The 25,596-nt window shown below is 40.0% G+C and overlaps 2 protein-coding genes across 6 annotated transcripts in view; both read right to left on the bottom strand.

The window, feature by feature from the left end:
• Positions 1-80: 80 nt before the first annotated feature.
• On the bottom strand, positions 81-4,401 carry gsdmeb (gasdermin Eb). The gene is made up of 10 exons (XM_034553459.1): positions 4,276-4,401; positions 3,755-3,977; positions 3,476-3,668; positions 2,995-3,169; positions 2,208-2,328; positions 2,004-2,114; positions 1,558-1,679; positions 1,307-1,472; positions 1,060-1,133; positions 81-936 (listed from the first exon to the last, which is right to left on the bottom strand). Exons 2-10 carry the CDS (start codon positions 3,957-3,959, stop codon positions 709-711), a joined length of 1,395 nt encoding a protein of 464 aa, XP_034409350.1. The 5' UTR covers positions 3,960-3,977; positions 4,276-4,401; the 3' UTR covers positions 81-708.
• A 2,084-nt stretch (positions 4,402-6,485) lies between these two features.
• The window catches only part of osbpl3b (oxysterol binding protein-like 3b), a 28,430-nt gene continuing 9,319 nt past the window's right edge, over positions 6,486-25,596 (bottom strand). The window contains exons 2-23 of one of the 5 annotated variants that reach the window (XM_034553193.1): positions 23,759-23,908; positions 19,826-19,942; positions 19,149-19,202; positions 18,917-19,030; positions 18,510-18,674; positions 18,203-18,326; positions 16,992-17,095; positions 16,558-16,650; positions 16,322-16,481; positions 15,429-15,559; positions 14,722-14,823; positions 13,380-13,517; positions 12,748-12,841; positions 12,338-12,567; positions 10,425-10,562; positions 10,265-10,328; positions 10,067-10,145; positions 9,551-9,695; positions 8,446-8,590; positions 8,225-8,351; positions 7,517-7,639; positions 6,486-7,339 (exon numbers count right to left, since the gene is read on the bottom strand). In XM_034553193.1, the coding sequence (XP_034409084.1) occupies positions 7,243-7,339; positions 7,517-7,639; positions 8,225-8,351; positions 8,446-8,590; positions 9,551-9,695; positions 10,067-10,145; positions 10,265-10,328; positions 10,425-10,562; positions 12,338-12,567; positions 12,748-12,841; positions 13,380-13,517; positions 14,722-14,823; positions 15,429-15,559; positions 16,322-16,481; positions 16,558-16,650; positions 16,992-17,095; positions 18,203-18,326; positions 18,510-18,674; positions 18,917-19,030; positions 19,149-19,202; positions 19,826-19,942; positions 23,759-23,854 (2,640 nt within the window). In that variant the 5' untranslated portion in view covers positions 23,855-23,908 and the 3' untranslated portion in view covers positions 6,486-7,242. The remainder of the gene's footprint in view (positions 7,340-7,516; positions 7,640-8,224; positions 8,352-8,445; positions 8,591-9,550; positions 9,696-10,066; positions 10,146-10,264; positions 10,329-10,424; positions 10,563-12,337; positions 12,568-12,747; positions 12,842-13,379; positions 13,518-14,721; positions 14,824-15,428; positions 15,560-16,321; positions 16,482-16,557; positions 16,651-16,991; positions 17,096-18,202; positions 18,327-18,509; positions 18,675-18,916; positions 19,031-19,148; positions 19,203-19,825; positions 19,943-23,758; positions 23,909-25,596) is intronic. The other 4 variants (XM_034553191.1, XM_034553192.1, XM_034553194.1 and 1 more) reach the window with 4 other exon arrangements.

The raw sequence follows: 25,596 nt of genomic DNA, 5'->3' as shown, positions 1-25,596 counted from the left end.
GAATATTACAAATACAAATAATTCAAATCTAATTTTAAGAAGACTATGAAATCAAGAGGCTTCTTTAAGATACTATGACCACCATTTTTAAAAAGAAATATTTTATTCAACTTTTGAACAACTATTGATGCTGAAGTCACCAGTATGTGCCAATAATTTAACATGTAGTGAACATTCTACTTCAAAGACTGCGCGTAACTCTGAATTCAGTTGTGAAATAGTATATTTAAGAGCTGCAGCTAAAGTTTTTTTCTTCAGTTTTAATTGGCTTGAAGGTGTGGCTTAACTTTTAGTAGGAACAATTGTAGTCTCTCTCTTACTTAGCAATAAGTAATAGACTCAAAAGTGGATAATTTTTATGATTGTAATCACTTTTTTTTTTGTGTGGATAAAATCAGAAATCAGGGGAAAATGCCCCTTACACTTTCCCCAGAGCCTAAGACGACATCTTCAAAATGACCTAAACGAATTGATTGAATTGATTTTGTTTCACCATTTGTCGTCGATTCACTAAAGCATTAATTTACGTATTCTTTCATCACTAGTATATTTATATAATTACCCTCCAGAAACATTGTCTTAGTGGAAATTCTACTGCACCAAAAGAGGAAAAAAAACCTGACCGATAACACTTGAGCTACGTGTTTCCCTTTACCTCATTCCAGTGTAATGGTTCAAGTTTTGGGTGGATGTTAAGGGGTCTTCAGTTCAATCACAGTGGGCCAACGAGGCGAGTCCTCTAACAGCGATACACAGGACCAGAGGAAGGTTTCCTGGCATGTGGCTGACTTCGGTCTTCACTGTGTTTCCATCTCTCTTCAGGGACACATTAGAGGAGGCAAACAGACGTTCAGTCTTTTCGTAGACGTCTTCTGTCAGCGCAGCGACGCCTGCGCTGCTTAGAGACAACTCCCCCGTCCCCGATACGCACTGCACCTGGAGCAGGTGTGACAGGAACATAAAAGGCAGTTTAATCAATGGGATGCATCGTGACAAAAAACTAAAAACCTCACATAACATGCTTTTGTATTCTCATTTGTAAAAACTGCCTTTACTAACCAGTAGCTCCAGAGCCGGTAACACAGTGAGGCTGCAGCACGTTCCCAAAACAGAAAGACAATCGTTTGTCATCTCTGAAAGAGAAAGACCCAGATACAAGATGTATGCAGACTTCTGTATGCAATGGGAACTCTGAGACTTAACATACATCTCTTAACATACATCTCTTTCTGACCTTAAATGGAGAAGTTTTGTTTTTCACAGTGAGGAATTCAAGTAACATTTCAGATAATTCCAGCTTTCTCACCATCCATGGCGCTGGTGATCAGGTGAAATGCCGAGAGCACTGGTTTGGAAGCCACTTGACCAGACTGCTCTAAAAGGTCGAGAATTGCTTGGATGTTCTGTTTTTGGGACTCTGTTGTTGTGACATCACCCAGGGCAGGTCTCTTATCAAAGCACATCTGTTCCAGCTGAGACAGATTTAAAAGACAAGTTTATAGAGGCTCCAAATGCTTACTCCAGAAGATAACTTTGTGTTGACATCACTTCTCTTACCACATTCTGCAGTGAACTGACGGCCCCTCGGTCCGCCATGACTTCTGTGATTTGTTGGAGTAGAGAAGACCTTGTGGAAAGAGTTGAAAGCAGCTGGAAATGATCTCTCAGTTGCTCCAGCTCTAAATAAAATACACAAAGGATGTACCTCATCATCAACCTCCATAGACTAAATGTGTACATGCAGCAGATCTAAACACTAAATCAAACCGAGCACTTCTTAAACTAAAAGTACACCGCACAAGTTGACACGAGAGACCTAATAAATAAGGTCAAAACACATTTTAACAAGCTGTTATCACACCATTATGATAAGACAGGAGGCTTCTAATCTGTAGAGGCTCTTTGCGCCTGTAAAACAAAATGCATTTCTGAACACGTCATGCGCTACAACAACTATCTATAGACACGTGTTTTATGGCTTCAGAGATGAAAACATAATTTACCTTGTGCAAGGTGGCCATTTTCAGAGTCAGGAGCTCCAAAGACGCCCAACAGTCCTTTCTTAGGGCCATCTACTTCAAAACATCCGGTGGTGTCTGACATCAGACACAATTCTGAGGCAAATAAAACGCGTTACATTTCAATTACCTCGATATGAAATGGAACTGCAATAACGTTTAATCAGTTGTACGTGAATAGTTTCTCACCATAGCGCCCATCATGTTTGATCTCCAGCTCTATAAGGGCATACGCAATGGTAGTATGGATGGGGATCTCCATGGTGACATTACTGTCTGTACTCAAGCTCCCATTTTCCTTCAAGGAAACCTGCAGATGTGCAATAATGGTGTGAACATGTGAGGCCAAACACACAGATGATGACAAAACCCAGTCTGTTTAAAAGGAAATATCCAGGTTAAAACGTGTTACAGCTGAATAACAGCTATTAGTGCAATGGACATGTGTAGACCCATTTACTCTTGTGTCTGACCCCAAAGGATGTAAACATGAAGATGTGGCTGCTATTGAATTTATTGTTAGAAAACGTTTCATTCATTTAGGACATGAACAGTGTTTTGATACCAGTCTCTGAGCAAAGACTTCTTCTTCCTCTTTGCATAACTGAAAACAACAAACTAAATTAACAAAGAGCAAGATCCATCTAATTTTCCACAAACAATTGGTAAGATATTAGAATATAAATGGCGCAGATTTCCCTTCTAAAATAAGAGTGTTCTGCGCTCTCCATCTACTCAAAGCTCAAAGTTGCTGCAACTTATTCAGGAAAAGTAGGATGCTACAAACTGAGGAGGAAATAACCAAACATATTAACGAGAAGTATATTTAAATGGATGTCATCACTAATGATACCTGGAACCTCTTGTTGAGTGTACATGCTTACAGTGAAGGAGGGATTTTTGGTTGTGTTGAACCCTCACATAAAATTACAAACGCTACACAACTATAATACATGAGTTTCATAAGGTACTGTACCTTTGCGCTCTTGGGTCCGCAGAGGCTCAGCCCTGCTCCACACTGTCCTCCCTGCTGCACCTCCTCTATGACCGAACAGGGCTGAGTCGTCAAAATACGCTCCTTCACGATCCCAAAAGCCTGTCTGGACTTCTCCTTTGTCTGCTGGACCAGCCCATGGGACATATCTAGGATCCTGACATGTTGAATTCACAAATGTTTCACAGGGAACATTCTTGGAATATTATGAAACTGGGAAATACTGTAAAGCTTTAGACAGTATTTCCCGGAATTACCAGTTTTTAAGTCTTTAAAATAAAGTTTGAGACACGCTATTTTCTTGCGGGTGTTAATATTCAACCGAGCCTCCTGTTTTACGTGCAACTTTATGGTCGGACAAAGATCATTCCTGATCTTAAACACACTGTATGTCAGATGATATTTACAGTGTTTTTCTTTTAATTCAACCCTATTTAACTTTAACTAGTTGGGTGGAACTAACCTGTCTTTGGACTCTCGCAGCAAATTCTGCACATCCACTTCTTCTTTCTTTAAACTGCCAAATGATGACTGGAGTTTGGAAGAGTCTTTACCCTCGAGGCTCACGTTGGAGTAGGGGAACTTTGCATCTACGGTTCCCTGAATGTTGTCACCAAATGTCCCATTGTATTTGATGAAATCTGTCTCTATGACACCTGAGGACAGTGAAACATTTCAGTTTTCTGTGATCTTCAAATAATAAATACATACAACTCAGCATACAGAGGGTGTTGGCGTTTACCTGGCTTTATAGGCGTGTCTCCTGTCAGTATATCATTGAGGTTAAAATCAGTTGGAATGTATTTGGGCTTCTGCCAGACCCAGAAGCGACTGCGCTTCACCACCACTGTCAGAAGAGCCACTGTGTCATTCAGGCTGGACACTGGGATCAGCGAACCTCTGTGGTCCACCTCCTTCACAAAGTTGTTGGTGGCAGTGGCAAACATCTCCCAGCTGAATACAACCTGTGAGGCGGACAATGGTTTGGAAAAGGCAGAGAGGACTTGTGAGCTCGTCCTCCGGCGGACAACATGGTGTCATCAGCCGCTCCTTACTTATTTTCTTTCAGTTCTCACATTCTCAGAATATTTAAGGAAATAGCCTCTTGCAAACATCTCTTCACGGTGAGAAAGCAGCACACGTTACAGGGCTGGTAGCATCACTCAGGAAACACGACAGTCTCGAGTTGTTGTGCTCGTGAGTTCGTCTGCTTGGAGAACAACAAAGAAACTAAATGCAGACGCCACATGTTTGACCACTTACCCGAAAGCCTTGTTAGAGAGAGGAACCTGACGAGGAACCTGGTTGAGGGTCAGATTATTAGAGCAGTCAATAGTTCTCCAGAGTTCAGCGGCTGGTTTTGGTTTTGGACAAAAGACGCGCAGACGCTCCGCCCCCCCCCCCACTACAGGAAACTGTGGGCGTGTTACTGAGGCTAAGCAAAACACAACAATAATAATACTACTACTAATAATAATAATAATAATAATAATAATAATACTACTAATAATAATAATAATAACAATGATAATACTAATAATACAATAATAAAGATACAGATAATACAAATAATGGTGAGGATAATAATCAAATAATATTAATATAATATATAATATAATAATAATGATAATTATTATATATATATCAGGATGATCTACGAAATCTTTGTACCGTCTCCGCACCATTGATGGCTATTTGTTGTCACCTAGTGGAAAAAAGTAAGCAATTCACCAGCTTCCCTTCACATCTTAAATTGTGTACACGTTCTCTGAATCAGATCAGATAAGTCAGCAGTATGCTACTTCATTATATGCTAGTATTTAACACACACATTAGATTCAAATGTCCAAGTTTGTTGTGTTTTTTAAACTCATAAAAGATCCGGGAATGACAAAATCATCAGCATCATTTAACGCTGTTGTACTGACGGATGCAATACACATTGTAGGCACTAGGAGCCACTAGTGTTAGCTCAATATTTCAGTGTTTGTTCATCAATGTAAAATGGTTTATCATTATTATTCATTGATGTATTCATAGCCATTTTGACTTATCTGATCACCTTAACTTGTTTCAGGACTGTTTAGCCTTTGATTCTAGTTAGACTATAGCAACATGTACAGTAATATAGACAAGAAGTCAAGCACATCATATAAAGTGGCTACATCCCAAATAAGTGATTGAATGAGTTAGCTGTATGCCAGCATTTAATCATTTGAGTCAGAACACTGTTCACCCAGCCAGCATCTGTGTCACACAGACACACTGAACAACTGCACATTGCACATGTATTTAAGTCAAGATTTCTATTTGGAGAGCACTGTTTGTGGCCAACCCACATATTACCATGGTGGGAGGAGCCAAAACCTGCAGCTCTGAGCAAATCCTGCTTTTATTTTCGAGGTATCTTTCACCCTTGTCCCACACATAAAGTTACCTCAGTGGTGAAACTGTTATTTTATGGAGACTCACCTTCGATCATATAACAGTGTAACAAGCAAGACATTGGCAAGGGCTCTTTCAAGATGATATTGCTTCCATGCAACATGAAATGTGCAAATGTTTTTAACCAAATGCCTTTAATTTCCTCCTAATTGAGCTGCTCTGAAAGCACAAGATGAACTTCCTCCTCTGTGGACATGTGGATATCAAAACTGATGATTCAGTTGTTTTCTCTTTTCCTGTTGGCACATGTAACCAACATTGATGACATCTCAGTTAAGTCATGGCCACACACTCCGGAGAAATACGGGGCAGCATTTCACCTCTATAGTCAAGTCAAAGTCAACTACTAACACTAGGGCAAGAATAAGCAATATTTCACCAAACTGCTGAAACCTAAATAAAACGTCTATCTAAAATCCTAATATACACTTGTAGTGTGTGTTTAATGTGCCATTAGTTCAGTCTGTGTACATTTTGATAGTTTGTCTATTGTATCCATAGTGACAGAAATGAGAAAATACTCATATTTGTGTTCTGTCCTCCCAGCCACCAGAAGACTACATTACTGAAGGAGCAGAGGGCCGGATGAGATGGACCTGCAGTTCACGGGGCTGGAGTGCAGTGGATTGCTCGGACTCCCCACCACATTGGCCAACATTCTGCTGCAGCCGTTACAAAAGTTAGACCCAGGGCCAGTCCGCTGTGACGCCCGGTGCTGACAACTCATGCTAACAACTGCTGCTGGACTGAAGGCAGACTGGATGCTACAATGACTCACCATCGTCTCTCAAGAAACAAGTGAGAGAGAAGTAGCCAGGGCAAGCAAGATAATTTCAGTAGATATCGCTGCAACACAATACATAGATGTCTTTAACATAACATCAACATTGTAATGATCTTAGTTAATTTTTTTTAAACAAACATTCTGGCCAGATCTTGCCAATTTCACCTTTTTAAGTAGAAGTTGTGTTAACTCTCTGGTTCATAGCTTTCAGAGTTTTGAACAGTCACAAATTATTCCACAAAAAGAAAGCATCAGAGATTTTATTTGAGCTCACGGAGCATCATTTTGGACACTTTTTGTCCCAAAGCCCAGGGTCCAAGTAGACAATGGTGAAAAATGGTTGTGACTGCTGCTCATAGTTGCACAATCACTCACACACTCTTAGCAAAAAGCAGAAATTACTGCTCTGAGACAGAAACAAAAGTTTCGTAAGGATTCAAATATCATTTGAACAATTCTTGTTTGGTCCTTACAAAACATACATTATTTAAAAAGATCTCAGAGATGCAACAACAATAAAATAACCTAAAGTACAACAAGTAAGGCATCAGGCAGGTGCAGAATAAATATCGGATGTGTATACACTTCATCGATGGCATATCAAGGCTAGTTTATCTCAGAGGTAGAGAATGTCCATGATAAGACAACAGCGAAAGTGACCAGGTTGTTCAATACATTTTAAGCTAGTGTAGACCAGTTAAGATTAGTCATTCTTTATACCAAGTAGTTTTTCTTTTCTCAGTTTAAGTGGTACAGTGTACCATATCAGGTGGAAATATGGGCAACATTGCCAAATGAATCAACATTCTCATAATATGTTTGCATAAACATGTTTACATAACTTCCATAAGCACTTGCTATTAAGGCAATGACTTTGATGAACTGCAGTAAAGAAGACCAGCACTATATGCGGATGGTAAGATACAGACATCACTAGAACCCAGCCTGGATCGCAGTAAAGGCTGTGCAGGTCAAAATGTGCGTGATCTGCAGTTCAGGGGTCACCAAAGCATAGGACAATCTATTTGGGTGAAGCCAGGGTCCTTCCTCAGCTCCCAGTATGTGTTGTTGCTCACCCAGGTATCATCCTTTGACTTTCTGTGGAGGCAGAAGAAAAGCAAGGCAGTGATGAATACCGTGGAAGATACTTGAGCGTGTTGAAATTGAAATTGTGACACAAACTTCTGTAACAGTGAAACGCTGCATAAAGCACTATTACTCTCCCACAGATGACTTTCTCAGTGTGAAACTAATACATCTTGATATTTAGGCTACCTGAAGAATTTAGGTTGATGTGTTACGTTGTTCTCCTCCAGGACTCTCCTTCTCTCTCTCTGCAGCTGTTCAATCCGCTGCTTCTGCTCCTCTGCAGCCTCCAAGTTCCCCTCCTCCAGCAGTCTGCCATGCAGACACACTCGTTATGCAAAGATGGTCAAACATTCATCCGCCCTATTCAAATGTAATACTTATGTTCTTTGGTTTTACATCATTTCAGTAAGATAAATTGTGGATAAACCGGAAAATACACAACTCAGAATATTAATATACTAGATGTGGTGTACATTTTGACCTTGATGGCAAAGTGCTTCTTCTGTGAGGTATACATACACATGCTGCTGCCTTGTGTATACTTCACAGACTTTTAAACCTTAACATTAGCTAAAATTAGTTTGATGAATCTGAAAGACTCTGCAGTTACTTGATATTTTTTTATGTATTTTGATCCTAGAGTTGGGTGAGCATTTTCTTAGACAGCGTGTCAAGAGGATAGGAATGAGATTCCTGGCAGATGATGAAAGGTGCTCAGATATTCACTGACATTGAGTTTATTTTTATATCGATGTCAGATGATACACTGATTCTCTGTTTTAAACATGTTTTAGAAATCTTCCAGCTTACTGATGTTTAAGAAATCAGGTTATTGAACGGCAACAATAACCACTACCTAAGTGCATGAAAATACAGTTGTTTAATTTCTGGTACCTTTGGTCCACACGTAGTCGGGTGTCTGTGGATGGTAGCAGCAGTTTCAGGGATGGGTCCAGCTCGTTTAGTTCAATAGCAAACTTGGTGAAACCGTAGTACTGCTCAAGGTCTACTGGCATTGCATCTACATTGCACATAAATAACATCCACTGCGTCAGATGCTGATATTCAATGCAAAAAGGAGAACAGTCCATTCTCATGAAAGAAACTTGTCATACTTGCTCTCCAGATGCATGTGGCTGAGGGTGGGTCTCCACAGAAAACTGCTTCCTGCCACTTTCCAAAGAGTCTGTGGACGACCTTCCCTTTATTGTCTGTGATGGCCCCCTCCACCTCATTCACACTTGAATTCCAGTATTTGGCCTGGGAAAATAATTGGCAGGTGGAGAAGAACATAGTATTATAGTGTATTATAGTTATAGTCCTACAATGTGCATAGAGGATGGATCTCGATCATGTCCTCTTGCAGTCAGAACGTGTTACTGTTATGTAAACCAATCACAAGCCACAGTGTGCGCTGGTCTGCTGTGTTCAATGGGAGATGAAGATGCATAATGGGTACTGGCATGTCTGAACTTGCTACCCCGCACATCTTCAGGAGGTCTTTCAAATGGGCACAAGCTAAAGCAATTAACCTTCTCCTCTCAGTAAAAGCTTCCTTACATCAAACACTGAAAACATCGAGGGGTTCTTGATGGCATGCAGGTGAAGAGCACCATCTGTGTAGAAGGTGTATGGACTAATGAAGAGACTACAGCATTTATTATGCCAGTGTGTGATTCGTGTATATGGAAAAAGGCCTTTGTAGGTTATTAAGATGAGGGAGGTCTACCAACACAAGTATATGGCAAATGAGAGAGAGAGAGGAAGGAAAGAAAGCGCAACAGTATGATATACCTGGAATACATTATAGACTATTGTTCTGGCTTATTTATCACTATATTCTACAGTACTGGACATACTTGACTGGAAGTGGAATGCAGGTGCGACATCAATCCTTAAGGGCTTTAATAGCATTTGTGTTTGAAAGCTGCAATTCAAATAAACATGTGTGGTCTTGCAGCACCATGCAAGGAATCGTAATTCTGCCTTAAGTGTCACATTTACCAACTGAATAATTTTAAGTCTTGTCTAGTTCAAGTGCATACAAATAAGAATGTTTATCTTTTCTACTAACATGGAGGGATATTTGTATTTTATTGTTTGAAGAGCCCCACCTTTTTTAATAAGGAGTCTTCAAAAGGTGCATTAAATAAGTTGTTGGTAGCTGTATGAAGCCCTTCATACAGCTAATACATGTAACGTTTTTCATGTTTGCCCCACCTTAACAAAAGTGATCTTGCACTGACAAATATCACTGCTGGAGTTTCTGATGGAGATCTCCCCATAGTGCTCAATCCAGCGCTGTCCACTGAGAATGTTGTGGATGCAAGATGTCACTTTGTTCCACTCGTAGTGGTCACCAAAGCTAAAACAAAGAGGATTCAAAACACAATTCCTTTTAACTTGACAGATATGGACATGCACTTCAATTCAATTCAGTTTATTTTGTATAGCCCAAAATCACAAATTACAAATTTGCCTGAGAGGGCTTTACAATCTGTACACATACGACATCCCTGTCTCAGGACCTCACATCGGATCAGGAAAAACTCCCAAAACAACGGGAAGGGAAGAAACCTTCAGGAGAGCAACAGAAGAGGATCGCTCTCCCCGGATGGACAGAAGCAATAGATGTCATGCGTACAGATGTACATGGCTTCTTAACTGACACGGTCACTGGATTGTACAGTCTGTGTGTCTGTCCTCGAGTAAATGATAGATGCAGAAGAGACTTACCCCGGCAGAGTTACATGAGTGGTACCAACAGGAACAATCTCCATTGACTTCCCCCAGAACTTGTTCTTACACCTCACATCTACAAAACCAATAAGAAAGAAAAAACAATTGTTCTCACTAACGCTCATCAAGACAAGCAAGTACTGCAATCTTTACAGACACTGACAATGGTTCAGATTCATTTCTATATTCGACTACCTTGACAGAATATGAAGTTTTTAGACTCTGCGTGGCAAGCTGAGATCGGTGGGTGATGGCTGACCTGACAATGTAAAGGGTAACAAAAGGCATACTTTCACTGCATTATTATTATTAGATTATGATTGTCCATAGCACAGAAATTGGGATTCATGAATACCTGCTCTGCAACAAACCGCAAGCCTTTATCTGGCCTGTCACATTCGTATGTCTCCCCTAGGAGGGGGTTGAAAGGCTTCCCCCCAGTTCTGTAGTAGCTGGATGCATAACCTGATACAACGAAAGTAGCTATGTACACCTGCACAAAGAGAAACCAATACAGTTAGCAGTGCTTTATTTTTAATCTTTATCACAGAATAATGAGTTACATCTACTGAGGTGGAGCAAGAAGTAAAATTGACCTTTTAAATACCTTAAGGATAAAAAAAGAGAAAGATCAACAGATCATTGAGCTATCTCAGATATATCATAATTTTAAAGTACCATATATTATCAGTACATTAATTTGTAATGAGCAGAATAAATGTCTGGATAGTCATCCATTAGTTGCACTGAGCCAAGAGAGCACTGGTAATTACTTCCACATCATAATGGGAGGCCAAAGATTGGAGCTGACACCAACTTCATATGCTATTCATTTCACATTTATATACTGCATATCGCTTAATAACTATTCTCTACACCTCCCACACAAAACAACATCGTAAGTCAATGCAAATGTGAGCAAAAGTGAAACCCTGAATAAGAATCTTCCTGCTGGAAAGAGATTAGAGTCTCTAGCACATAATGTCCCTTGTTAGAGGAATAACAGCCAGCAAAAAGAAATGGGTTTCCTGGCTCTTACAACTGTTCTTGATAGTCACTTAAAGGGAACATGTGTCAAGCCAGTGAGTGTTTGCCAGGAGCAAACTCTGACTGGTGGGACCTTTGCTCAAATTGCCATCCGATGCCAACAGAAACTGAATCATTATGTTGCAATTAATGTCAGTTTGGGCAATTTCTTTTGATTGGTAATGCCAAACCTTGAGAAAGCCCAAAAGTGTGTTGCTATGGATTAAAGTTTCACTCTTCACTTGAACAGAGGTGTGCAGACTGGCAGGGCTGAGACGGCGACCATTCAATTCTTATTTTTGTCGCCTAGTGCTATTGTAAGCTACTCGTTGCCTCTTGGCGAAATGCTGTGTTCATTTATGTCGGTTATTTACTGTGAGTGGTAAATACGTCAAAAACTCTCATGTGCTGCCATTGAGCCTCCGTGTTTTTATGTTATTACCTGCATATAGGTGCAGCTTATAACCCTTGATTGTTGGTCAAAATAGCCCAAAAAGACTGCAAAATGCAACCGGATGCAGTTTACGCACTGCATTTGTCAAACTATCTTTCTGGCGTACTGAATGGCTCGGTAGTATTAACACACACTATATTTTGGCCTGGCGTCAGTAGCGTCTGCACAAAGCATCCTGGTACTTGTTGGTACTTCTGGCACGGCTCTGCAAGCAGTGAAACTCTGTTTTCTTGGTAAATATATTACACACTGTGGAATTTATTGCTTCAATTGACTACATTTACCATCAATACTGATTGAACATCCACATGAAAAGTGATATTTACCCTCATACCTGCCACCGCTGTGATTGTCAGGTTATTATTGTAATAAGTATGGCTACTGTAAGAAATGTGTATCTATGAACCTTTCTAAAGAATAGCTTTACAGATTTGGGAAGCGTATTTCCCAAAATGCCAAACTATTCCTTAAATAAAGTATGAAAACCAAGCCAATTAATAGTTTGATTTCTTGATGGAAACCCCTAAAATATAATGTTCTCAACATGGACATGTCACGTGCACAAGCAGAATGAACAAATTGGCTGCTTCTGGTCCAGGATTTAATTAGTTATTATTTCCACCAATTCTAGCATAAACCCTTGACATCTTTATTTTTTTTAATCTTTAAAAACTTAAACTAAAGCTTCACCAAGGGCAACTGTTTCTGTCAAAGGGGGCCATTAATGTGCTCCAAGTGAACATCTCATCTGAACAAAAGAGACTCAAACAGCAACTTTTCCATCTCACCATACGTTGAAAAGGGTCCTGTGTGTTAGCAGCCCTGTCTAGCAGCTCACTGTACTCCAGCTCCTCACACAGTCTCTGCAGGGTGTTGAGCGGCTCATTAAGTTGTACAGGCATCGCCACTTTGGACAGGTCTTTGCCGATGTTATTCCTAAGGATGTTCCACAGGCTGATGGTGCTGTTGTTGGGGCTGGGCGAGGGCAAGCAGGATCTACGCTGATAAAGGGTAGAGTCTGGGAACAGATGGTGTAAGAGGTCAATAAGGCAGCTCTTGGTGCGGTTAATGCAACCACCAGATATGGAAAGTAAGTCAATGTAGAGAATGATATCTGAACCTATAAAACTGCACTGAGGCCAGTATTGCATTAACATTATTATTAAATCCAGCCCACAGCATATGTCCCATCGTTTACCTGAGTTTGGTCTCTCACTTTCTGTCTCATTGCTGAAGTTGTCCATGGAAATGTTGTCACTGATGTCACTGATGTATGAGTCATCCTCTGATATCTACAAAAACACCCACACTTTAGTTGATAGATACATTTTGAATAGCACCTGCAGAAAGGGACTAGGCAGGTCTCTTTCAACATCCTGTCATGTCAGCAGAAGATCTACTGCGTTAGAGATGAATGGTCCCTTGGGACCTGGTGACTAATTTGTACCTCAACTCGCTGTATTTTTAGATTAAAGTAATTAACTTCTATCACTGGAGGAAGAGGAGACTGATGTGAAGTCTTACTTCTTTTATGATACAACGTAAAGACTTTGCTTTAAGGCAATGGTTTCTATTTTCGATAGAACAGCACTGAATTGTCCCAATGTGCTTAAAAGTTTGTGATAATAAATCAAGTAATTTAGTACCCATCTATCTGGATTAATTTTATTTCTTCATTTTTATCATCCATTAATAGTTGCAAACAAGAGAAATGACATGATATTACATTTACAATGATAATAATAATTCCATTATGCAGCCATAAATGTCAGTTTATACCATTGGCTGATTCTGAACAGCTCACGGTAACCGTTTAGCTCTCACGCTTACCTCATTTTCAGAGGAACTAGCAGACAGTAAAACTTCTTGTGCATCGAAGAACTCGGACAAAGACTCTGTGATTGAAGCTCTGCTCTCATTGGATACTTGGTGTACGAGGGGAGGGGCTTCATCGACAGAGTCCTGTTTCTAGGAGACAGTGTTCACAGCTATAATTAAGAACAAGGAAAGGGAAACATCTTCATAGCCAGAAGGGGTCATTTAGAATACTATACCATTACAATGCAGGGATAATTAAGAGTATCAGAACACAAACAACATGCAATATATTGAAAGACAGTCACATAAAAGTGTTACTGAAAAGAGAAAATATCCTAAATAATTCAGTCTAGTCCAAATTCAGTACACTATATTTAGTGATTGTATCATGAAATGCAATTTGGTTTCTCAATATATAATGTAATAAAATATAAAATATGGAGAACTGAATTGAAACATTATGCAACCATACGCATATAGTCTCTATATTTTTTACACAGCAACATGAGCCATCATTTTAGTGTTTAACAGCCATAAACTGTCCAAAAAAATAAATTCTACAAGAACACTCAGAACACTTCAGGATTAAATTAATTGTATCAATTAAACCCATTTATAGAGACTGTATCAAAATATATAACTGTATTAATTAAAAAGAGCCAGCGAGGAGTGCAAGTGTGCAACAAGTGTGGACACCCACTCTGCTGTCTGACATAAAATAAGATGCACATTCAAAATGAACTCATAGCATTTGATCATTCTTCTGAAAAAAAGTCAAAACAAGTAACTAATTACGAAAAAGAAGCATTTCCCAAAGAGCCACACATGGAAGTGAGTACGCCATTGCATCCTTGGTTTTGGCTGAAGCTGATTAATTAGCCTGGCGATAATCACAGAGGAGCCATATTAGATTTGTACAGTGTGTTCAAACAAATTTCCATTGACATGATTAAGTAGATTAGCTCACACGCTCTGGTCAGCAAATCAGATTAAGTGTGCAAAGAGCTTCCTTTAGGAGACGATAATGAGACAGGTAGCCATGTGAGAGAACCACAGGACTGAGAGGAAGCACTTTTATATATCAAATAATGGGAACTCAAATGATGTGATTCCCTTTAAGTTCGTGGTGAAGAAAATGATGTTCACTTTTTTTTTTATAGTCACTGTCATTCTAATAGAAAGTGAGTCGAGTGAGGGGGTGCAGAGGAGGGCAACATTGGCTGAATCTGGATGAGAAGGAAGGGACAACTCATTCAGTCAAGACTGCGTGGGATGAAAATAAAGACAAAGATAATAATAATCATCATGATGGCGGGGGGGGGGGGGAGTAGAGTCACTGCATTCCCTCACCCACCTGCACAGGGGAAGTGAGATGTATTAGTGTGGGCTCTACGATGTGGGACTCGGCATGAATCTTGCACAGGCGCTCTCTCAGCTCAGTGTTCTGGGCTAAAGCCTGGGAAAAGAACCAGTGTAAACATTGTTTATCGCACACATCCAACAAATAATTCCCTGGACACTGAATACTGAGATGAAATCCTTACTTATGCTACTCATTGCCACCGTTTCTTTTTCTCTTTTTGTAAAAGCAGGCTTTAAAACATGCCATTTACCAAAGAGCCAAGTGTTATCACTGCAGACATACGTCAGAAATCCAAACTATAACACTCACCTACGACTTTGTGAGGTGGAGTAGGTAGAATCTAACACCAAGCACGGTATTTAAAGTCAAAGAAATGTGTTGGCTTAGGGAGCAACACAAGCTCTAATGTGCTAAAGAAGTCAGCATGACAATGACTGTGTAACTATAAAACAGAAAATAGAAAAAGACTCTTGGTGGGAGGCAGCAACCATGACTGTTGAACATGGTCATGTTCAGGTGGGCAGACATCACACCAGCAGCTAGTAATCCCTCTAAGAGGCTCGACAATGTGTCACGCCTGACAATTGGTGTGGGAGGATACGGCTTCTGAGAGGAGTGCAACAGTCTAAAAGAAAGTGGAACACTTAACCACTTAACTTCTTTCTACCATTTCTGTCTGTGTGTGTTGTTGCACGTACCGCTGCCAGTGTGTTCTTCAAACCGACAACCTGTGGTGAGGTCGGGGGGATTGTTTCGTGGTCGACACATTGTTTTAATCTCTCTCTCTCAGATGTTAGGGAACTCAGGGCTGTCTTCATGGTCGCGTGCACTGCAGCAACAAGAGAAAAACAGGGGAGCTTTAACTGGAAACCAATTGGCCTTCATTTCAGAGCAATGCAGATCTAATCACAATACAACAAGTCTATCCCACCAGACTTCTAATTAAATGGAACAAGTTTGACATTTTGGTTATCTCCGATCACTCAGGTGCAATCTTTGTTCTTAGACATTCATTTTACCACACACTTCACAATAGGTGCTTTGGAAGCCCCATTAGTGAATAGCGCTGGTGATATTAAAGCATTGCTGTATTAGATTAAGACCATTACAAATCCTAGTTACATACTGCTGAATGTACATACATCGACAGCTGGGGCAAATGTTAATACCATTTAACAGAAAAAGTGGGAACGGTATGTAAAACACAAATCAACATAAAACACATCTGGTATCTGAATATATATTGTAATGAGGATTGGCAGAAAACTAATTAAGACCTGTATTTCCCAAACTTTGCATTTTAGAAATGTAAACTTCTCACTAAGCAACTGCTAGGAGAAAACGCTGACAGGGCACTCATCAGAGACAAACAGCTTATCAGTAATTAACAGCTGCCACGGTCACAACTGTTATAAACAAAGAAAAACATGCCAGTCATATCTATTATGCAAATAAGACAGCAGGCAGACAGATTTATGTTCTCAGTTTCTTAACACATTTTTAAAATAACGAATTTGTCAGACATCCTTATACAAATCAAAATGGTAAATTAAAATGACGGAAAATGAAAAGCTCATAATATTTGACTCACAGTTGGTGGCAACACGGCAGAAGTCCTCCTGCAGCTTGGCCACATCCAAAGTGGAGTCCAGGGATTCGGTGTCGGCCTTGTCATTGGCGAGTGCAGCGGTGGAGAGGTTGGGGTTAGAGGCATGGAGGCGGGTAGAGCCAGAGGAGATGCAGCTCGGTACCTACAGTAGAACACGAGGAGTAGAACTTGGAGAGACTAAAAAAAAGATGGTCAAACTTCATTGTTGTGATGTCTACCTGCAGAGTTGTTTTGACATCTTTGTTGTTGTTTTTAGGGCGCCATATCCTTGGTAGTCTCTTTTCCTTCTTGGGGCTGTCAAATGTAGACCCCTAGAGAACAAAAGGATAAGATATTGATGCTCGAGACAGAGAGTTTTTTCTTTTAAGAAGCTTTTCTTCTGAAATGGTTTCATTGCTGGCAGTAAGGTTTCAGTGTATTCTATATTTAGTTGCAAATGACTTGGGGGAATCAAAATATATTGGTGGAGAGAAATTTTAAACGACGAAACAAGACAAGCTACTTTGCACAAGATTCTTAGTCATCTAGTATTTTGGATGTGATGAGGTTAATTTACTCGCCAGTTTTTCAGACTTAATCTTAAATTGCAATTATGATGAGCAACCCTTATCTGCATTGTAAATGTGAAATTAATCAGGAATAACGTGCTGACCTGCAGTGCTTGGATAGATGGAGCAGAATAGGTTCGGTGCAGGACCTCCATACTCTGAAGCAGGTGGCTGAGCTCCAGCAGGTAGACCTCACAGACTGATAAGTCTGTTGATTGGAGGGAAAAGATCCACATCAAGAGAAGATGATCAAGGAAAGGAAAGAGAGCAGACAAAGGAGAATCAGAAAGAAAGCAGGGCAGAAACACTTGCATGGAGTGGTTTGGCCAATAAGGACAGACCCATCAATCGCCCCTTGTACAGACTGTACAAACTCCCCAATGTGCCATGAAGTCAGTGACGACCAAGACTTTGTTGTTCGTAGGGACAAAGGACAGGTGACCAAGCAACTACACAAGCCACTCAATTTACAAAGCAGGTTGGGGGGAACTTCCTTGATGGGCTTGTAAAAAGCTTGGCGTTGACAGTGGTTCAGAACAGGAAGTGGCTTCAACAGATACATGTAAGTATCTGATTAATATATTTAATGAAGAGTAGTAAACAACTAAATTAGTGGCAATCCTAACTCGTGTGTAAGGATTGTTGTGTATATTTTCCAAGATATGAGGTAAATGTCGACAGGACACATCATCAGAATATTAATGAACTAAAACCGAGACAAACAGTTTAATCAACAGCAACATAATGCCAGTCCTATCTAAGACAGCAGGCAGACAGATTTAAATGGTAAATGGACTGTATTTGTAGAGTGCTTTTCTAGTCTTCCAACCACTCAAAGTGCTTTCACACTACATGACATCATTCACCCATTCACACCATTCGTACACTTATGGCAGTGGCCACCATGCAAGGTACCACACGTCAGGACTATCTAACATTCATACAACATCACACACACCGTAGGCACAGCTACGGGAGCAATTTGGGGTTTGACATGGACTAGCAGAGCTGGGGATCGAATTACCGATCCTCTGAGCCTCAGTTGCCCCAGTTAATATTGGTAATAACTGAAGCATTTGAAGCTACGATCACCTGCCTCTCTTACTCTCAATGGCAACTGAACTGTAACTAGGAGGCTTTGAATAAAGCACAGCGAGTAATTGGATGGAAATCCCAGATCCAACCCACATTTTACCCATGGTTCTTAGCTCTCAGCCAAATCAGATTTTTACAGTTTATTGACAATAAGTGCATCAGAATACCATTGAGTGTTGAGAAACTCCACAAATCACGAGGCACAGCTCTACTGTCTCACCTTTGGAGCACTTGTCCATGTCGTCAGATGACTGGAGCCAGGCAGCTACTTTGGCCTGGCTGTTGCAACTTAAAGGGAAGTCTCCTGCAGAATGCACTGTAGACTGCCTTCGTATAGACATGCACTGCAAGAGTAAACAGACCCCAAGGTCAGACCAACAATTTGCTTAATTCATACAATTCTTCAATAGAAGGACTTTGACTTCAGCAAATATGAAATAATGACATTTATGAGCAGAAGCATAACATATTTGATCTTAAATAGACTTGTTTCAATTTACAGTGGGCCATGTAGTGCACAGGTATACCTTTCTGATAGAGGCACTCTTCGCTGTGCTAGGGGAATTGGGGGAAGGGTAATGGGGATAGTAGAAGCACTTCTCAGTAGGGTACATAGCAATCTCATTTTGCCGATAGAGCCGATGGTGACGCAGCTTGGAAACCCATTCATCAAACAGTTCCTGTGATTTAATCTGTAGAGCAGATACTACAATCAGAAATCAACACAAGGGCAAGTAAAGGGGAGGAGGCGTGAAGGTGGAAAAACACACAAGTACTGTAATTTTCCCTCCCTCACATAAGGTCATTTTAAAGCCTTTTTGATGTTAGCACCTGCTCCAGGATTAAAAAAGGAATATTCTGAACAATCCATGTTTAACATCACTTCCAGTAAATCTGTCGGGAATGCTTTACATTCATTAGCCTTGTGGTTTACCTTCAGGTGATAGATGTTTTCCTCAGCATCAAAATCGATGCACTTGGCTTTCTTCTTAATGGCCATGACAGAGAGACCAACGTCAATGCAGCCATGCAGTTTCCTTTTCTCAATCTGCAAGGCAAATTCAACACACAGAAATTATAGACCCATAACAAGACCCATCGTGTCCTTTGTAGTCTTCTGTAACTGACAACCACATAGGATGCAGCCAGAAGGCATTTGTACTCACATCAGCACTGCACTTGCCATACTTCAAGATGCCCTTGTCCAGGAAGAAGTATCTCTGTCGGGGGAAGGGAGGACAATGAGTGAATGAGATGCAGCCGGGATTATATGCAACACACCCCTGACCGCACATCTTAAGTCACTGTTATGACTCTGTGATCGTGACAGAGTATGACTCGTGTTCATGCATGATGGTAATGTCTCTGCAGTGAGATGTTTGTCATACCAGGATATTTTCCTGCATCTTGTCTGCCTTTATTAATCTTCCCCTCACTCTATTGCAATCTTATTCATCCCCTGTCTTTGTAAACGTGACTCTTGGTGCTCAGTTGAAAGCACAAAGACCTGAAAAGCTGTTTGTGAGTCAATACTAAATGTATACAGTTCTATTAACCAACGGGCCATCAGCTAATGGACCAAGTAGTATCATCCCAGTGAAAGCTTTTAGACAGTCACTGACCCGGGTCACATGTGACTCCTCTGTGGGTGGAATCATCAACTGTACACTCAGCACATTTTTAGAAAAGAAATCTGGAAAGCGTAAAGTACGACTGGGAAATAGAAATGACGTTCAGTTGTCGAGTGCGTCTAGAATGACATCATAAAGTCAATCACTCTGAGAGAAGATTAAGTGGGAGGCAACGTGTGTCATTTATGAACCTCACAGTTGATTGATTATACCTTATGCCAGCCCTTCATGGGCCACTTTCTCCTCTTCAGCATGAAGCCCTCCTGTTTCTGGGGCTCCAGGACATTGCTGAAGCCTCCCCGCAGGCCCTCCACTATTTCCCAGCTGTCCTGTGGGCACAGATGGTTTCTGAGAGCTCTGACATGATGGATAGATGTTAGCAGCTTGTGCGTACACATGCAGATCAAAGTTGCAGCAAGGTTAGGTCACCTAAAACTAATGAATCATCAACATAACAGAGGTCTCAAACTAAATGTAGAAATGTGTGGCTGTTTACATTTTCAGTCTCTCTTTCAATGCAGTGTCAGTTAGTCAGTGGGAGGCTGTGGGAGATGAGAGTTTCATGGCTGAGGAAAAATTCAGCCCGAAGAAATGTGGTGTCCAGTGCGGAGCTTTACACACTACTTTCACCTCATGGTCCTATTTATAAAATTAGCTTACCTTTCTAATCTCAACTCTTCACAATAATCATTTCCTGACTGAGATTAGAACACTATATCCAAATCCCCCTGCAAATACAGAGATTAAGGTGATATTTCATCACAGACTAATCCAAACAGCTCTGTTATGTACTTCAGCAGTGATCATTCCAGGAAAGCAGTATAAACCGAATGCACAGAGGGTTTTGTAACATATTTTTGGACACAGAGAATATTGCATTATTTGTGGTCTATTTCACTTTTATTTTATATTGTCTAGCCGTTAATGTTTTGTCTCTCTAAATCGGAAACATAACCCCTATATAGTCTGAAAAAAGACATGGACAAGGACCAGGGAAGGACAAGCCCTTAGGAGCAGAGCTGTATGGGGCAATGTTGACATATTGGCCACACTTGGTATTGCAGCATCATGTGATGCACACAGGCTCAAAAATACTTTCCCCCTTTACAATCACAAATTTAAAAAAGAGCAGCAGCCAACAGGATGTCAACCAGCTCATTTAAAGAAAGTATATATGCATAATATATAATATATATATATATATATATATATATATATATATATATATATATATATATATATATATATATATATATATATATATATATACACATGTTATGAAAAATGCTTTCTCAATGCGCCCAGTGACCAGCGTTTATTAAACAAACGAGGCATCATCTTGAAATGAGGGACGGTCAAATGAAATACTCTATTGAGTTGCCCGGAGGGAAATCAAGGATACAGTGATTTTGAAGCTTGGCCATAGGCCAAAACACATTCTTTGCTGCTTTTAAACCCTGTTTTTTGTTGTCATGTTTGTTTTTATTGACAATTTGACAGTGTAGAAACAGACAGAAAAGGGGTTGAGACCGAAGGGTTATTTATATGCAACAGAGGAACCCTGCTGGAATCTAACCAACAACATTGTGGTTGTATGCTCAGCATCTTAACCACGAGGTCAACAGGATGAACCCTTGAACACTTTTATTTTAAATCTGTCTCTTGTGAGTCTCCAAATGTTATTGTCATTTACGGAGCACAGATGCAAAACCTTCCCTAGTGCCAGCTATCCAAACATGATGCTGTGCTGCTTTTCTCTGTTTTATATCATTGTCAACAGAACACATTCGTGAACAGTTATAGGATAAATAATTCATGTTGAAAAAGCAGTACATTAGGATGATATCTTAAACTTTCTGAGGTATTCAAGTGGGACCAAAACTCACATCACGTCACAGCTATCCAGAGGTTCTTTGGGTTCTTGGCAGAGGTTTGAGGTGACTCTATGGTTGTTATCTCAGTGTGTCTCTGAGTGTTCTAGTGTACAGCAGCTCGGGCCAAACCAACTCTATCAGTCAGAGAGGCTGACTGCTGTAGGTGAGGCCGTCTAAAATAAACCTAATTTCTGTAGGGGGTTGGGGGGATGGAGAGGGCGTGGCTTATGGGTTGTTCACTTTCCCTGAGCGCTCATCACATCTCCCACTGACACTCTCACGCAGTGAGTCATTGTCACACAATGCTGCCCGGGCAATTTTCCTCAAGGTCGAGAGATACTCCCAGAGATAACTGACAAGAAGACACGTCTTGGTACAAGGGTAGCTCTCAGCATAAGAACATTGTAGGTCATGAATCCAAATGGTCCAATTTAATATACTGATTATAAAGACATAGCTCGTCATTTTGGGAAATTTGCTTTCTGGTCGAGATTTGGATGAGAATATTGATCCCACTCTCATGTTTGCACTGAAAATATGAACCTACGGCCTGAAGATGGTTAGCTTGGAGAACAGCTGCTTGCCCAGCTCTGTTGAATGGGTAACAATATACCACCTCTAAAGCTCACTATTGACTAAATAACAAGTTAAGTTTAAGGTTATGGGTTCCAGGAAGTTCTTGCACCCAGAGTAGGAATAGTCTGGCACACAACCCCTTGTAAATCGAGATGTTCTTACACTTTGTTTTTTCTATGAATAAAATAAACTATGGATAATGGATTCATTATTGAGCTGTGGGAGAGCTGGTTATAGAGCCACTTCCTTGTCTCCAGTCAAGCTATCCCATTATTTCCTGGCTCCAGCTTCATATTTACCATACAGTGATGAGAGGGCTATATATATATATATTTTTATTTATTTTTTATTTTTTATTTCAGACTCATAAGTCCATATAGCAACAAACACAAATACAACAACAATATATAACATACAATACAATACGAGGACATTGCAGTCAAAAAGTCACTCGTGGTTAAAATCACCAATTTTTCCACAAACAAGAAAAATACCTTGCACCACTCTGTGTTGGCTCAGTTAAGACTTTTATACATACATTTTCTGAGTCATTTAATCGACATTTAAATATGGATATAAAATTCCTCAACACAACATGGAAAGTGGGAACATTACGAGTCACACACTTGCACTTGTCCATCTGGGAAGCTTGAGCAAAATTCTGAAAGCAACATTAAATGCCACCTGAATCTTTTTTATTTTTGCATTACTATAACTGCACCACAGGTGGGCTGTATAGAGAGGAGTACAGTTTTAACATCTTCTTCACACATATGAAATTTATGTGCCAGCATATTGGCCTGTGCATAAAGTTTGCACAGCGTCATCATCACTGAGGTCATTCTGATGTGACCCATATATATAACTTTCTGCACCACATTTAGCTCCTGGTCTCCCAACAAAAATGAACTCTTTTGTTGAACTTGATATCATAGTGCACCCCATACCTTGAGCAGACTCTGAGCAATTGCTGTAAACCAGCGCTATAAGATCTTTCCACATAACCTTTTGCCAGAAAGGGAATCAGCATATTTCCCAAAATGTTGAAACATTTGATCAAAATGCTCAAATCATAAACTTATTTATTTAAAGCAAATTCAACTTGGAGTTACTGTAGATTGAAGCACATCTCAAGCTTTTGAGGTTTGAAATGTATTTATTTATTACTTTGCAAATTAAAACACTTTTTCAGTCCCTGTATTTTGTGTTAATCTAAGTGATAGACCACCAGTCTCCGTGTGTCCTGTGGGCAGAACTGGAGTGAACCTTTATTACTTTCATTTCCAAACAGAAAAGCTGTTGCGGGTAATGAAAAATGTATGAGTCTGCTGCCTGCAGACAAACACTTAAGGAAAATGTAACAACAGTTTGTTCTTGGTGCTAATGTCTTCACTAATGTGTGTCTGAGAGACCTATACCTCTGAAGGGATTGTTGAAACTGACTAATTCAGAGGACTCCAAATGTGTCCACATTTTAAGGAAATGATGAGGCCGTCTCTTCCGGCTTGCAGTTATAAAGAGCCAAATAAAGCTGTGCGGGAACGTCTGAGAAAAAGTAATTCTCCCATGATACAGAGATCCTTGAGGGACAGGCAGTAGCCTTTTTTGCAATACTGTACAGTCAAAAAAAAAAAGTGGAGAAGCTAATGGTTTAAACATTTCAAATCCTACAGTGTCAACACTGTTGTGTTTTACCTGTCGGCTGTCAAGTTTGGATGAGGCGCTGCTGTTGCTGCGTGACACGGAGGATATCTTCTGCGACATGGCCGGACTGCGCTCCTCTGAACCCATCTCTGCAGACTGGCCAGTGCAGGCTAAGGCTGGAGCAGCAGGAACATTCCTCTACTAAGAGCCGATAGTGTGGAGATGGAGTCAAGACGAAAGAGGGTGGGAAGAAAGATGTCTTTCAGAAGCGAGCACTTTGAAAGCTTTTTTGCTCTGTCCCACTGAAAAATGCATTAGGTTATTTAGAGCGATTAGTTACTTCCATCTTCACGTTGCAGAATATGGGATGTAATGAGAATAGCGACACAGAAGAGTTGTGACCATAAGCAAATGAAATTGATGGACAAGACTGGAGGATATGGATTGGTGTGCAAAAAGATCAGACCGCAGGTTTGAATAATTCATATCTTACCCTTACAAAGAGTGATGGATTGTTAGCATTTAAGAATCATACAGATCTAAACTACCCACTAGAGCAGTATGTTCCTACAACAGTGTTGGAAGAACTAGTCAGACCCAAATAAATGCAATACTGCAATACTGTAATACTATTACTGCAATTCATACAAAATGTCTCTAGATGATAAATTAAGGAAAACTACAGAATCACTATCGGTAAAAACAGGTACTTGAAGATGTAACCTAATATTTATACTGAAAATAATAGACAATGTGTAAGCAGCTGCATTGGTACACTAAGATGATCTAAAAGCTTAACCTGCAAAGTGCATACAGCGTCAGATAAAAGTAAAACACTTTAGCGTTTTCCTTTTGAAGTGTAGTGGAGTAGAAGTACAAATTAGCTTAATTTTGAAATACTCAATAAAGAACAAGCTAATCATGACTAAGTTGAACTAGTGAACAAAATCAGCTCTTTCTTAGATTTCATCACATGGTTCAGTATTTCAGTAACAGATCTCAATCACAGGACAGTGACCAGGAAATTAACATCAGCGTAAATATGCAGTGAGATGTGATATCATCACACTGTGAAAATAAATGGGCCTCTTTAGTAAATGGCCAACCTCAGTCAACTGCCACACTTCACACAGACAAATTAACATTATGTTCATGGTCCACCATGTCTGCACATACAGCTCTAGTTTAGTTTTACTGTGGATGCACAAAGGTACTGAGTTTGTGGACCATTAGGTCTGAGATCACGACTTCATCTAAAGATCATCTGCGAGATCTGTGAGAGACAACATTATAATTTGGTCTGAATTTTTCTTTTTATCACAGAATGTATCCACACTACGTATTTTCCTAGTTGTGGTTAGGGCTAAATATATTTTCAAGTACTCGGTGGGCAATACTGTGAATTAAAACATTACAATATTATTACGGGCATATTCCCTCCTATTAAGGAGTATCATGATCTGACAAATGTATGCAACATTCCTCATAACCCAATCAAACCGCTGTTCTGTGTAGGCTGCAACCACCAATTCATTTCCTAGTGAAAAGTGCCTATCACAAGTTCCCACAGCTCAAGGTGAGATCTGAAAATTGCTTGTTTTATCAAAACAACAGTGTGAAGTAGCTAACGTACAATGATCTAAAACAGAGAAAAGCAGAAGATCCTCACATCCTCACAAAACTGTAGCAAATATTTGCAATTTTTTATTCACTTTCTCACTTATTGTTCTACAGTAATGCATTATCAGGCATGTAAAGAAAAACACATTTAATACCATTTGAATATATTTTAGATTTTTCGAATTACAGTTTTACTGGAATTTTCTTAAAACAAGGACACAATGGGATCATATTAACCTGATTCCTCACAGTCATAATTCCACTGAAGT

This window comes from Cyclopterus lumpus, chromosome 16 (assembly GCF_009769545.1).
Source record: "Cyclopterus lumpus isolate fCycLum1 chromosome 16, fCycLum1.pri, whole genome shotgun sequence".
NCBI lineage: Eukaryota > Metazoa > Chordata > Actinopteri > Perciformes > Cyclopteridae > Cyclopterus > Cyclopterus lumpus.
This window is presented reverse-complemented; position numbering and strand designations above follow the sequence as displayed.

Coding starts and splice junctions, on each gene's coding strand:
- gsdmeb (XM_034553459.1), bottom strand. CDS start 3,959: ATGTTTGCCACTGCCACCAACAACTTTGTGAAGGAGGTGGACCACAGA. Junction 3,669..3,754: donor AGACACGCCTATAAAGCCAG/GTAAACGCCAAC, acceptor CACTGTCCTCAG/GTGTCATAGAGACAGATTTC. Junction 937..1,059: donor TACCGGCTCTGGAGCTACTG/GTTAGTAAAGGC, acceptor CACCTGCTCCAG/GTGCAGTGCGTATCGGGGAC.